The sequence below is a fragment of the Oncorhynchus mykiss genome, chromosome 23 (genome assembly GCF_013265735.2).
Source record: "Oncorhynchus mykiss isolate Arlee chromosome 23, USDA_OmykA_1.1, whole genome shotgun sequence".
NCBI classification, from domain to species: domain Eukaryota; kingdom Metazoa; phylum Chordata; class Actinopteri; order Salmoniformes; family Salmonidae; genus Oncorhynchus; species Oncorhynchus mykiss.
In genome coordinates this window covers 553,393-567,801 of record NC_048587.1, presented here as the reverse complement: position 1 = coordinate 567,801, position 14,409 = coordinate 553,393, and the positions used below count along the sequence as shown (strand labels likewise).

Below are 14,409 nucleotides of genomic sequence, written 5' to 3'. Positions count from 1 at the left end.
AGGGCAGTCTAACCCCCTACAGGCCAGTCTAACCCTCTACAGGGGAGTCTAACCCCCTACAGGGCAGTCTAACCCCCTACAGGGCAGTCTAACCCCCTACAGGGGAGTCTAACCCCCTACAGGGCAGTCTAACCCCCTACAGGGCAGTCGAACCCCCTAGAACCCTACAGGCCAGTCTAACCCCCTACAGGGCAGTCTAACCCCCTACAGGGCAGTCTAACCCCCTACAGGGCAGTCTAACCCTCTACAGGGGAGTCTAACCCCCTACAGGGCAGTCTAACCCCCTACAGGGGAGTCGAACCCCCTACAGGGGAGTCTAACCCTCTACAGGGGAGTCTAACCCCCTACAGTGGAGTCTAACCCCCTACAGGGCATTCTACCCCCCTACAACCCTACAGGGCAGTCTACCCCCCTACAACCCTACAGGGCAGTCTACCCCCCTACAAACCTACAGGGCAGTCTAACCCTCTACAGGGCAGTCTAACCTCCTACAGGGCAGTCTAACCCCCTACAGGGCAGTCTAACCACCTACAGGGCAGTCTAACCCCATACAGGGCAGTCTAACCCCCTACAACCCTACAGGGCAGTCTAACCCCCTACAGGGCATTCTAACCCCCTACAACCCTACAGGGCAGTCTAACCCCCTACAGGGGAGTCTAACCCCCTACAGGGCATTCTAACCCCCTACAGGGCAGTCTAACCCCATACAGGGCAGTCTAACCCCCTACAACCCTACAGGGCAGTCTAACCCCCTACAGGTCAGTCTAACCCCATACAACCCTACAGGGCAGTCTACCCCCCTACAGGGCAGTCTAACCCCCTACGGGCCAGTCTAACCCTCTACAGGGGAGTCTAACCCCCTACAGGGCAGTCTAAGCCCCTACAGGGCAGTCTAACCCCCTACAGGGGAGTCTAACCCCCTACAGGGCAGTCTAACCCCCTACAGGGCAGTCTAACCCCCTAGAACCCTACAGGGCAGTCTAACCCCCTACAGGGCAGTCTAACCCCCTACAGGGCAGTCTAACCCCCTACAGGGCAGTCTAACCCTCTACAGGGGAGTCTAACCCCCTACAGGGCAGTCTAACCTCCTACAGGGGAGTCTAACCCCCTACAGGGGAGTCTAACCCCCTACAGTGGAGTCTAACCCCCTACAGGGCAGTCTAACCCCCTATAGGGCAGTCTAACCCCCTACAGGGCAGTCTAACCCTCTACAGGGGAGTCTAACCCCCTACAGGGCAGTCTAACCCTCTACAGGGGAGTCTAACCCCCTACAGGGCAGTCTAACCCCCTACAGGGGAGTCTAACCCCTACAGTGGAGTCTAACCCCCTACAGGGAAGTCTAACCCCCTACAGGGCAGTCTAACCCCTTGCTGCTCTAGAGCAGCAGAGATGAAAGAGGAAAGAGAAAACCAACTGATGTCATTCTATGATTTATTACATTCTGGTGAGTAAGGGTTTATTTAGTCTTCTAGGGTAACAAGTAATGACCCGGGCCGACTCTAGTCTTTTGGAGGCCCTATGCGAGATTTGGGCCCCCCCCCCTCACCAAGTGGGAAAGAAAATGTAATGACCCCCGTCTTGACGGCGGAGAGAAAAATGAAAATGTTAAAGTTTATTTCCTGTAATTCCCCAAAATTTTACGCAGTTCTAAACCGTTGTGGATGGGTTATTAGCCATTTCAGGAGGTGCGGGTGAACAAACAGCTGACCCGCACATCATTAGCGTGCACGTGTGACCGTGCGTGCTTGTGTGAGCGTGCACGTGTGTACTCACAGCTCCGTAGGTCCAGCCCAGGTCAATCTTGTTCATCACCCACAGCTCATGGATGTTCTCTGCCAGCTTCTCCCTGATCCTCTCCAGGTGAGGAGGCAGAACAACCTGAAACCACAACACATGATACACAGGAAGTCCTTGCCATTGGCCAGAAGCATTACCCACACAGTACATGGGGACAGAGGTTGTTGTTCTGGGACATCACTTTGTTATAACTAGTGTTGATCTGGACTAACTACTGAGGCAAGGGAGGCTAGTCAATTGACCTTAACCCCTGTCAGTTGTTGACTAGTTAAAGTAGAGTTGACACCCACCATGACACAGTATAGTAAAGGGTATTCTTTACCCACCTGGCTGGTGTCAACAGGTGTAGGGGTGAAGGCAGCCTGGGACAGGGTGATGGTGGGACCCAGTAGATCCCTGGTCTCACTGTGGTCCTCCTTGTACTCCTGGCTGTGTTCCACTCTAAGCTTCTCCCTGGGTAGCACAGCCTCGAAACACGGAGCGTAGCCCGGCGGGGGCAGGAACTTAAACTCTCCTTGACGACCACCCAGCAGGAAACGCACTCTGGAGGGAAGAAGAAGAGGAAGGAGAAGGAGAAGGAGAAAAAGAAGGAAGGAGAAGAAGGAGAAGAAGAAGAAGGATTAGGAGAAGAAGGATTAGGAGAAGAAGGAGAAGATGGAGAAAAAGAAGGAGAAGAAGGCAAAAAAGAAGGAGAAGAAGGATTAGGAGAAGAAGAAGGAGAAGAAGGATGAGAAGAATAAGGATTAGGAGAAGAAGAAGGAGAAGAAGGCAAAAAAGGAGGAGAATGATTAGGAGAAGAAGAATAATGATTAGAAGGACAAGAAGGAGAAAAAGAAGGAGAAGGAGAAGAAGGCGAAAACGAAGGTGAAGAAGGAGAAGAAGTAGAAGGATTAGAAGAAGAAGGAGAAGAAGGAGAAGGAGAAGAAGGAGAAGAAGGTGAAAAAGAGGAGAAGAAGGAGAAGGAGAAGAAGAAGGAAAAGAAGGAGAAGAAGGAGAAGGCGGTGGCGAAAAAGAAGGAGAAGAAGAAGAAGAACGATTAGAAGAAGAAGGATTAGGAGAAGAAGTAGAATGATTAGAAGAAGAAGGAGAAGAAGGATTAGAAGAAGAAGGATTAGGAGAAGAAGGAGAAGAAGGATTAGAAGAAGAAGTAGAAGGATTAGAAGAAGTAGAAGGATTAGAAGAGAAGAAGAAGAAGAAGAAGAAGAAGAAGAAGAAGAAGAAGAAGAAGAAGAAGGAGAAGAAGGATTAGGAGAAGAAGGATTAGGAGAAGAAGGAGAAGAAGGATTAGAAGAAGAAGTAGACGGATTAGAAGAAGAAGGAGAAGAAGGATTAGAAGAAGGAGAAGAAGAAGTAGAAGGATAAGAAGAAGAAGTAGAAGGATTAGAAGAAGAAGAAGAAGAAGAAGAAGAAGAAGAAGAAGAAGAAGAAGAAGAAGAAGGAGAAGGATAAGAAGAAGAAGTAGAAGGATTAGAAGAAGTAGAAGAAGAAGAAGAAGAAGAAGAAGAAGAAGAAGAAGGAGAAGAAGGATTAGAAGAAGAAGAAGAAGAAGAAGGAGAAGAAGGATTAGGAGAAGAAGAAGGGGAAGAAGGATTAGGAGAAGAAGAAGAAGGAGAAGAAGGATTAGGAGAAGAAGAAGGGGAAGAAGGTGAAAAAGAAGGACAGCACTGAGCCTTTTCATCACATGTTTCATGAGTTGGAGAACACATTAGGAGGGATCTTAGACCAGGCCTCCATACAGAACCCTTACAGATCAGTGATATCCTTTTGTCTGTGCTTATATACTGCCCTCCTCAATTCAAACCACAGCTTTTCAATGGATTTCAAGTCTGGAGACTGAGATGGCCATCGATAAATGTAGATTTTGTGACCAATGAAACATGTATTTGTGGTCTAAGATTAGGAATGTGTTCTTCAACTCATGACACATGTATTTGTGGTGTAAGATCCCTCCTAATGTGTTCTCCAACTCATGACACATGTATCTGTGGTCTAAGATCCCTCCTAATGTGTTCTTCAACTCATGACACATGTATTTGTGGTCTAAGATCCCTCCTAATGTGTTCTCTAACTCATGACACATGTATTTGTGGTCTAAGATCCCTCCTAATGTGTTCTTCAACTCATGACACATGTATTTGTGGTCTAAGTTCCCTCCTAATGTGTTCTCTAACTCATGACACATGTATCTGTGGTGTAAGATCCCTCCTAATGTGTTCTCTAACTCATGACACATGTATCTGTGGTCTAAGATCCCTACTAATGTGTTCTTCAACTTATGAAACATTCTAGAAAAAGGCTCAGTGGCGTTATCCTCGCAAGGTGAGGTATTGAAAACAGGGGTGTCGATAATTATGACCCCCTACCTTTTTGAGAGAAAAAATTACTTGTTAAACAAAATATATTTTTCTTATCAATGTTATTATTATACAATAATACAAATAAAACATTTTGAGGATACAATGTAGCTCAGTATTTAAATGTATGTCTGCTCATCTTTATAAAGGGTGTCAATAATTTATTTCTGCTCATCTTTATAAAGGGTGTCAATAATTTATTTCTGCTCATCTTTATAAAGGGTGTCAATCATTTATTTCTGCTCATCTTTATAAAGGGTGTCAATAATTTATTTCTGCTCATCTTTATAAAGGGTGTCAATCATTTATTTCTGCTCATCTTTATAAAGGGTGTCAATAATTTATTTCTGCTCATCTTTATAAAGGGTGTCAATAATTTATTTCTGCTCATCTTTATAAAGGGTGTCAATTATTTATTTTTGCTCATCTTTATAAAGGGTGTCAATAATTTATTTCTGCTCATCTTTATAAAGGGTGTCAATAATTTATTTTTGCTCATCTTTATAAAGGGTGTCAATAATTTATTTCTGCTCATCTTTATAAAGGGTGTCAATAATTTATTTTTGCTCATCTTTATAAAGGGTGTCAATAATTTATTTCTGCTCATCTTTATAAAGGGTGTCAATAATTTATTTTTGCTCATCTTTATAAAGGGTGTCAACAATTGTTTTTTCTCATCTTTATAAAGGGTGTCAATAATTTATTTTTGCTCATCTTTATAAAGGGTGTCAATAATTTCGGACCCCCTACTGTATGTCGCTGTAAACAGCAATACGAGGTTCAACCATTTGTTCTAACTCCGCCTTGCATGCTCTCAGCATAATATACTGAGCGTGGGTGGGCCATGTGAGAGCTACATGTAGGCCGGCTGCTAAAACAAACACTTACGAGAGGTCAAAAGGGTCAGAAGAAACCCAATGATTGATCATTTTGATTGATCGATTGATTGGTTGGTTGAGGAGCACTCACTTGACCCCAGCGGAGAAACTGGCTACAGGGAAGAACAGTCCGTCAGAGTTGAAGTTCTCAAACATCCCCTGGACGGGCTGACCGTTGATACGGAAGGACATACTGGGAGCGCTGAGGTCCAGACAACAGCTGACCACGTCATCCACACGGAGGAGATGTTGATTGGGTGAGCTCACTGTCCTGGCGATGCAGCCTGAGAGAGAGGGAGGAGGGAGGAGGGAGGGAAGGAGATGGAGAGAGGGAGGGAGAGATGTACGAAGGGTAGAGGAGAGAGGGAGGAAGGATAGAGGAGAGAGGGGGTAGAGGAGAGAGGTGGTAGAGGAGAGGAGAGAGGAAGGAAGGGTAGAGGAGAGAGGGGGTAGAGGAGAGGAGAGAGGTAGTAAGGGGTAGAGGAGAGAGGGAGGAGGGGTAGAGGAGAGAGGTAGTAAGGGGTAGAGGAGAGAGGGAGGAGGGGTAGAGTAGAGGGAGGGTAGAGGAGAGGAGAGAGGGGGTAGAGGAGAGAGGGGTAGAGGAGAGGAGAGAGGGAGGAAGGGTAGAGGAGAGAGGGAGTAGAGGAGAGGAGAGAGGGGGTAGAGGAGAGGAGAGGAGAGAGGGGGTAGAGGAGAGGAGAGAGGGAGGAGGGGTAGAGTAGAGAGTGGGTAGAGGAGAGGAGAGAGGGGGTAGAGGAGAGGAGAGAGGGGGTAGAGGAGAGGAGAGGAGAGGAGAGAGGGGGTAGAGGAGAGGAGAGAGGGAGGAAGGGGCGAGGAGAGAGGGGGTAGAGGAGAGGAGAGAGGGGGTAGAGGAGAGGAGAGGAGAGGAGAGAGGGGGTAGAGGAGAGGAGAGAGGGAGGAAGGGGCGAGGAGAGAGGGGGTAGAGGAGAGGAGAGAGGGGGTAGAGGAGAGGAAAAAGGGGGTAGAGGAGAGAGGGAGGAAGGGCAGAGGAGAGAACATATTTTCTAAACAACACACACACAGAGACCCAGTGTAACAGACAGAGTTGCCTTGGAAACCAACATCATTGTTTTTCACTACCCAGCGATTCCACTGCATATAAGGACATCAATAAAAGTCAGATCTGATATTTGATGACCCCTGTCAAGAAGCAGGGAGTGTGTGTGTGTGTGTGTGTGTGTGTGTGCGCGCGCGCACGCGTGCGTGTGTGCGTGCGTGCATTTGTGTGTGTGTGTGTGTGTGTGAGAGTGTGTGTGTTTGTGTGTGTGTGTGTGTGTGTGCGTGCGTGCGTGCATGTGTGTGTGGAGTGTGAGTGTGTGTGTTTGTGTGTGTGTGTGTGTGTGTATGTGTATGTGTATGTGTGTGTGTGTGTGTGTGTGTGTGTGTGTGTGTTGCTGCCTTTGCAGTAAAACGGACAGTGACGTGAAACAACCAACAGGCAGCCAAGTGTAGTATTTATATGGCTTCATTCACTGCAGTTGGCCTGATGCAACAACATGAATATTCACCTCCTCAGCCTCTCTTTCAGGAGAGCAAACACTCTGCATTATTCCTACAGGATCTCTACGCTCTGGACACTACAGACATGACTTCAGCACACGTCTAGACCACAGGGCTCTGTGCAGAAGTGGTGGGGAACAGGAAGCCATGTGACACACGACCATATTCTCCAACGTCAGATATTTCGCTCCAAACCCAAGAAACAAAGACATCCTCTCAACCTCCCAACCATCACACAGCATTCTGGGGGATCATTATCCCTCACACAGCATTCTGGGGGATCATTATCCCTCACACAGCATTCTGGGGGAACATTACCCCTCACACAGCATTCTGGGGGATCATTACCCCTCACACAGCATTCTGGGGGAACATTACCCCTCACACAGCATTTTGGGTGAACATTACCCCTCACACAGCATTATGGGTGAACATTACCCCTCACATAGCATTCTGGGGGAACATTACCCCCTCACACAGCACTCTGCGGGAACATTACCCCTCACACAAAATTATGGTGGAACATTACCCCTCACACAGCACTCTGGGTGAACATTACCCCTTTGTCAACACTCAATTACACCCTTATCCTGTGTTTCACTACCCACACAACTCAAACTAGGTAGCCCACTCACACTAGATCAGAGGACTAGAGTAACTATCTAACATGAAGTCATTATAATATAGTAACTATCTAACCTGACTACAGGTGAATATAATATAGTAACTATCTAACCTGACTACAGGTGAATATAATATAGTAACTATCTAACTATCTAACCTGACTACAGGTGAATATAATATAGTAACTATCTAACCTGACTACAGGTGAATATAATATAGTAACTATCTAACCTGACTACAGGTGAATATAATATAGTAACTATCTAACCTGACTACAGGTGAATATAATATAGTAACTATCTAACCTGACTACAGGTGAATATAATATAGTAACTATCTAACCTGACTACAGGTGAATATAATATAGTAACTATCTAACTATCTAACCTGACTACAGGTGAATATAATATAGTAACTATCTAACCTGACTACAGGTGAATATAATATAGTAACTATCTAACTATCTAACCTGACTACAGGTGAATATAATATAGTAACTATCTAACTATCTAACCTGACTACAGGTGAATATAATATAGTAACTATCTAACCTGACTACAGGTGAATATAATATAGTAACTATCTAACCTGACCACAGGTGAATATAATATAGTAACTATCTAACCTGACTACAGGTGAATATAATATAGTAACTATCTAACCTGACTACAGGTGAATATAATATAGTAACTATCTAACCTGACTACAGGTGAATATAATATAGTAACTATCTAACCTGACTACAGGTGAATATAATATAGTAACTATCTAACCTGACTACAGGTGAATATAATATAGTAACTATCTAACTATCTAACCTGACTACAGGTGAATATAATATAGTAACTATCTAACTATCTAACCTGACTACAGGTGAATATAATATAGTAACTATCTAACCTGACTACAGGTGAATATAATATAGTAACTATCTAACCTGACTACAGGTGAATATAATATAGTAACTATCTAACCTGACTACAGGTGAATATAATATAGTAACTATCTAACCTGACTACAGGTGAATATAATATAGTAACTATCTAACCTGACCACAGGTGACTACAGGTGAATATAATATAGTAACTATCTAACTTGACTACAGGTGAATATAATATAGTAACTATCTAACCTGACAACAGGTGACTACAGGTGAATATAATATAGTAACTATATACTAACTATATAATATAGTAACTATCTAACCTGACTACAGGTGAATATAATATAGTAACTATCTAACCTGACTACAGGTGAATATAATATAGTAACTATCTAACCTGACTACAGGTGAATATAATATAGTAACTATCTAACTATCTAACCTGACTACAGGTGAATATAATATAGTAACTATCTAACCTGACTACAGGTGAATATAATATAGTAACTATCTAACCTGACTACAGGTGAATATAATATAGTAACTATCTAACTATCTAACCTGACTACAGGTGAATATAATATAGTAACTATCTAACCTGACTACAGGTGAATATAATATAGTAACTATCTAACTATCTAACCTGACTACAGGTGAATATAATATAGTAACTATCTAACTATCTAACCTGACTACAGGTGAATATAATATAGTAACTATCTAACCTGACTACAGGTGAATATAATATAGTAACTATCTAACCTGACTACAGGTGAATATAATATAGTAACTATCTAACTATCTAACCTGACTACAGGTGAATATAATATAGTAACTATCTAACCTGACTACAGGTGAATATAATATAGTAACTATCTAACTATCTAACCTGACTACAGGTGAATATAATATAGTAACTATCTAACTATCTAACCTGACTACAGGTGAATATAATATAGTAACTATCTAACTATCTCACCTGACCACAGGTGAATATAATATAGTAACTATCTAACTATCTAACCTGACTACAGGTTAATATAATATAGTAACTATCTAACCTGACTACAGGTGAATATAATATAGTAACTATCTAACCTGACTACAGGTGAATATAATATAGTAACTATCTAACCTGACTACAGGTGAATATAATATAGTAACTATCTAACCTGACTACAGGTGAATATAATATAGTAACTATCTAACCTGACTACAGGTGAATATAATATAGTAACTATCTAACTATCTAACCTGACTACAGGTGAATATAATATAGTAACTATCTAACCTGACTACAGGTGAATATAATATAGTAACTATCTAACCTGACTACAGGTGAATATAATATAGTAACTATCTAACTATCTAACCTGACTACAGGTGAATATAATATAGTAACTATCTAACCTGACTACAGGTGAATATAATATAGTAACTATCTAACCTGACTACAGGTGAATATAATATAGTAACTATCTAACCTGACTACAGGTGAATATAATATAGTAACTATCTAACCTGACTACAGGTGAATATAATATAGTAACTATCTAACCTGACTACAGGTGAATATAATATAGTAACTATCTAACCTGACTACAGGTGAATATAATATAGTAACTATCTAACCTGACTACAGGTGAATATAATATAGTAACTATCTAACCTGACTACAGGTGAATATAATATAGTAACTATCTAACCTGACTACAGGTGAATATAATATAGTAACTATCTAACCTGACTACAGGTGAATATAATATAGTAACTATCTAACCTGACTACAGGTGAATATAATATAGTAACTATCTAACCTGACCACAGGTGAATATAATATAGTAACTATCTAACCTGACTACAGGTGAATATAATATAGTAACTATCTAACCTGACTACAGGTGAATATAATATAGTAACTATCTAACCTGACTACAGGTGAATATAATATAGTAACTATCTAACCTGACTACAGGTGAATATAATATAGTAACTATCTAACCTGACCACAGGTGAATATAATATAGTAACTATCTAACCTGACTACAGGTGAATATAATATAGTAACTATCTAACCTGACTACAGGTGAATATAATATAGTAACTATCTAACCTGACCACAGGTGAATATAATATAGTAACTATCTAACCTGACCACAGGTGAATATAATATAGTAACTATCTAACCTGACCACAGGTGAATATAATATAGTAACTATCTAACCTGACTACAGGTGAATATAATATAGTAACTATCTAACCTGACTACAGGTGAATATAATATAGTAACTATCTAACTATCTAACCTGACTACAGGTGAATATAATATAGTAACTACCTAACCTGACTACAGGTGAATATAATATAGTAACTATCTAACCTGACTACAGGTGAATATAATATAGTAACTATCTAACCTGACTACAGGTGAATATAATATAGTAACTATCTAACCTGACCACAGGTGAATATAATATAGTAACTATCTAACCTGACCACAGGTGAATATAATATAGTAACTATCTAACCTGACTACAGGTGAATATAATATAGTAACTATCTAACTATCTAACCTGACTACAGGTGAATATAATATATTAACTATCTAACTATCTAACCTGACTACAGGTGAATATAATATAGTAACTATCTAACCTGACTACAGGTGAATATAATATAGTAACTATCTAACCTGACTACAGGTGAATATAATATAGTAACTATCTAACCTGACTACAGGTGAATATAATATAGTAACTATCTAACCTGACCACAGGTGAATATAATATAGTAACTATCTAACCTGACCACAGGTGAATATAATATAGTAACTATCTAACCTGACTACAGGTGAATATAATATAGTAACTATCTAACCTGACTACAGGTGAATATAATATAGTAACTATCTCACCTGACTACAGGTGAATATAATATAGTAACTATCTAACCTGACTACAGGTGAATATAATATAGTAACTATCTAACCTGACTACAGGTGAATATAATATATTAACTATCTAACCTGACTACAGGTGAATATAATATAGTAACTATCTAACCTGACTACAGGTGAATATAATATAGTAACTATCTAACTATCTAACCTGACTACAGGTGAATATAATATAGTAACTATCTAACCTGACTACAGGTGAATATAATATAGTAACTATCTAACCTGACTACAGGTGAATATAATATAGTAACTATCTAACTATCTAACCTGACTACAGGTGAATATAATATAGTAACTATCTAACCTGACCACAGGTGAATATAATATAGTAACTATCTAACTATCTAACCTGACTACAGGTGAATATAATATAGTAACTATCTAACTATCTAACCTGACTACAGGTGAATATAATATAGTAACTATCTAACCTGACTACAGGTGAATATAATATAGTAACTATCTAACTATCTAACCTGACTACAGGTGAATATAATATAGTAACTATCTAACCTGACTACAGGTGAATATAATATAGTAAATATCTAACTATCTAACCTGACTACAGGTGAATATAATATAGTAACTATCTAACTATCTAACCTGACTACAGGTGAATATAATATAGTAACTATCTAACCTGACTACAGGTGAATATAATATAGTAACTATCTAACCTGACTACAGGTGAATATAATATAGTAACTATCTAACCTGACTACAGGTGAATATAATATAGTAACTATCTAACCTGACTACAGGTGAATATAATATAGTAACTATCTAACCTGACTACAGGTGAATATAATATAGTAACTATCTAACCTGACTACAGGTGAATATAATATAGTAACTATCTAACTATCTAACCTGACTACAGGTGAATATAATATAGTAACTACCTAACCTGACTACAGGTGAATATAATATAGTAACTATCTAACTATCTAACCTGACTACAGGTGAATATAATATAGTAACTATCTAACCTGACTACAGGTGAATATAATATAGTAACTATCTAACTATCTAACCTGACTACAGGTGAATATAATATAGTAACTATCTAACCTGACTACAGGTTAATATAATATAGTAACTATCTAACCTGACTACAGGTGAATATAATATAGTAACTATCTAACCTGACTACAGGTGAATATAATATAGTAACTATCTAACCTGACTACAGGTGAATATAATATAGTAAATATCTAACTATCTAACCTGACTACAGGTGAATATAATATAGTAACTATCTAACCTGACTACAGGTGAATATAATATAGTAACTATCTAACCTGACTACAGGTGAATATAATATAGTAACTATCTAACCTGACTACAGGTGAATATAATATAGTAACTATCTAACCTGACTACAGGTGAATATAATATAGTAACTATCTAACCTGACCACAGGTGAATATAATATAGTAACTATCTAACCTGACCACAGGTGAATATAATATAGTAACTATCTAACCTGACTACAGGTGAATATAATATAGTAACTATCTAACCTGACTACAGGTGAATATAATATAGTAACTATCTAACTATCTAACCTGACTACAGGTGAATATAATATAGTAACTATCTAACCTGACTACAGGTGAATATAATATAGTAACTATCTAACTATCTAACCTGACTACAGGTGAATATAATATAGTAACTATCTAACCTGACTACAGGTGAATATAATATAGTAACTATCTAACCTGACTACAGGTGAATATAATATAGTAACTATCTAACCTGACTACAGGTGAATATAATATAGTAACTATCTAACCTGACTACAGGTGAATATAATATAGTAACTATCTAACCTGACTACAGGTGAATATAATATAGTAACTATCTAACCTGACTACAGGTGAATATAATATAGTAACTATCTAACCTGACTACAGGTGAATATAATATAGTAACTACCTAACCTGACTACAGGTGAATATAATATAGTAACTATCTAACTATCTAACCTGACTACAGGTGAATATAATATAGTAACTATCTAACCTGACTACAGGTGAATATAATATAGTAACTATCTAACCTGACTACAGGTGAATATAATATAGTAACTATCTAACCTGACTACAGGTGAATATAATATAGTAACTATCTAACCTGACTACAGGTGAATATAATATAGTAACTATCTAACCTGACTACAGGTGAATATAATATAGTAACTATCTAACTATCTAACCTGACTACAGGTGAATATAATATAGTAACTATCTAACCTGACTACAGTTGAATATAATATAGTAACTATCTAACCTGACTACAGGTGAATATAATATAGTAACTATCTAACCTGACTACAGGTGAATATAATATAGTAACTATCTAACCTGACTACAGGTGAATATAATATAGTAACTATCTCACCTGACCACAGGTGAATATAATATAGTAACTATCTAACCTGACTACAGGTGAATATAATATAGTAACTATCTAACCTGACTACAGGTGAATATAATATAGTAACTATCTAACTATCTAACCTGACTACAGGTGAATATAATATAGTAACTATCTAACTATCTAACCTGACTACAGGTGAATATAATATAGTAACTATCTAACCTGACTACAGGTGAATATAATATAGTAACTATCTAACCTGACTACAGGTGAATATAATATAGTAACTATCTAACCTGACTACAGGTGAATATAATATAGTAACTATCTAACCTGACTACAGGTGAATATAATATAGTAACTACCTAACCTGACTACAGGTGAATATAATATAGTAACTATCTAACTATCTAACCTGACTACAGGTGAATATAATATAGTAACTACCTAACCTGACTACAGGTGAATATAATATAGTAACTATCTAACTATCTAACCTGACTACAGGTGAATATAATATAGTAACTATCTAACTATCTAACCTGACTACAGGTGAATATAATATAGTAACTATCTAACCTGACTACAGGTGAATATAATATAGTAACTATCTAACCTGACTACAGGTGAATATAATATAGTAACTATCTAACCTGACTACAGGTGAATATAATATAGTAACTATCTAACCTGACTACAGGTGAATATAATATAGTAACTATCTAACCTGACTACAGGTGAATATAATATAGTAACTACCTAACCTGACTACAGGTGAATATAATATAGTAACTATCTAACTATCTAACCTGACTACAGGTGAATATAATATAGTAACTATCTAACTATCTAACCTGACTACAGGTGAATATAATATAGTAACTATCTAACCTGACTACAGGTGAATATAATATAGTAACTATCTAACCTGACTACAGGTGAATATAATATAGTAACTATCTAACCTGACTACAGGTGAATATAATATAGTAACTATCTAACCTGACT

At 38.5% G+C, this 14,409-nt stretch overlaps 1 protein-coding gene across 1 annotated transcript in view; it reads right to left on the bottom strand.

Moving 5' to 3' along the window:
* The window catches only part of LOC110516746 (ryanodine receptor 2), a 563,076-nt gene that overhangs the window by 272,884 nt on the left and 275,783 nt on the right, over window positions 1-14,409 (bottom strand). Inside the window, exons 20-22 of the mRNA XM_036960048.1 lie at window positions 5,121-5,313; window positions 2,124-2,340; window positions 1,774-1,878 (exon numbers count right to left, since the gene is read on the bottom strand). Of these exons, the coding sequence (XP_036815943.1) occupies window positions 1,774-1,878; window positions 2,124-2,340; window positions 5,121-5,313 (515 nt within the window). The remainder of the gene's footprint in view (window positions 1-1,773; window positions 1,879-2,123; window positions 2,341-5,120; window positions 5,314-14,409) is intronic.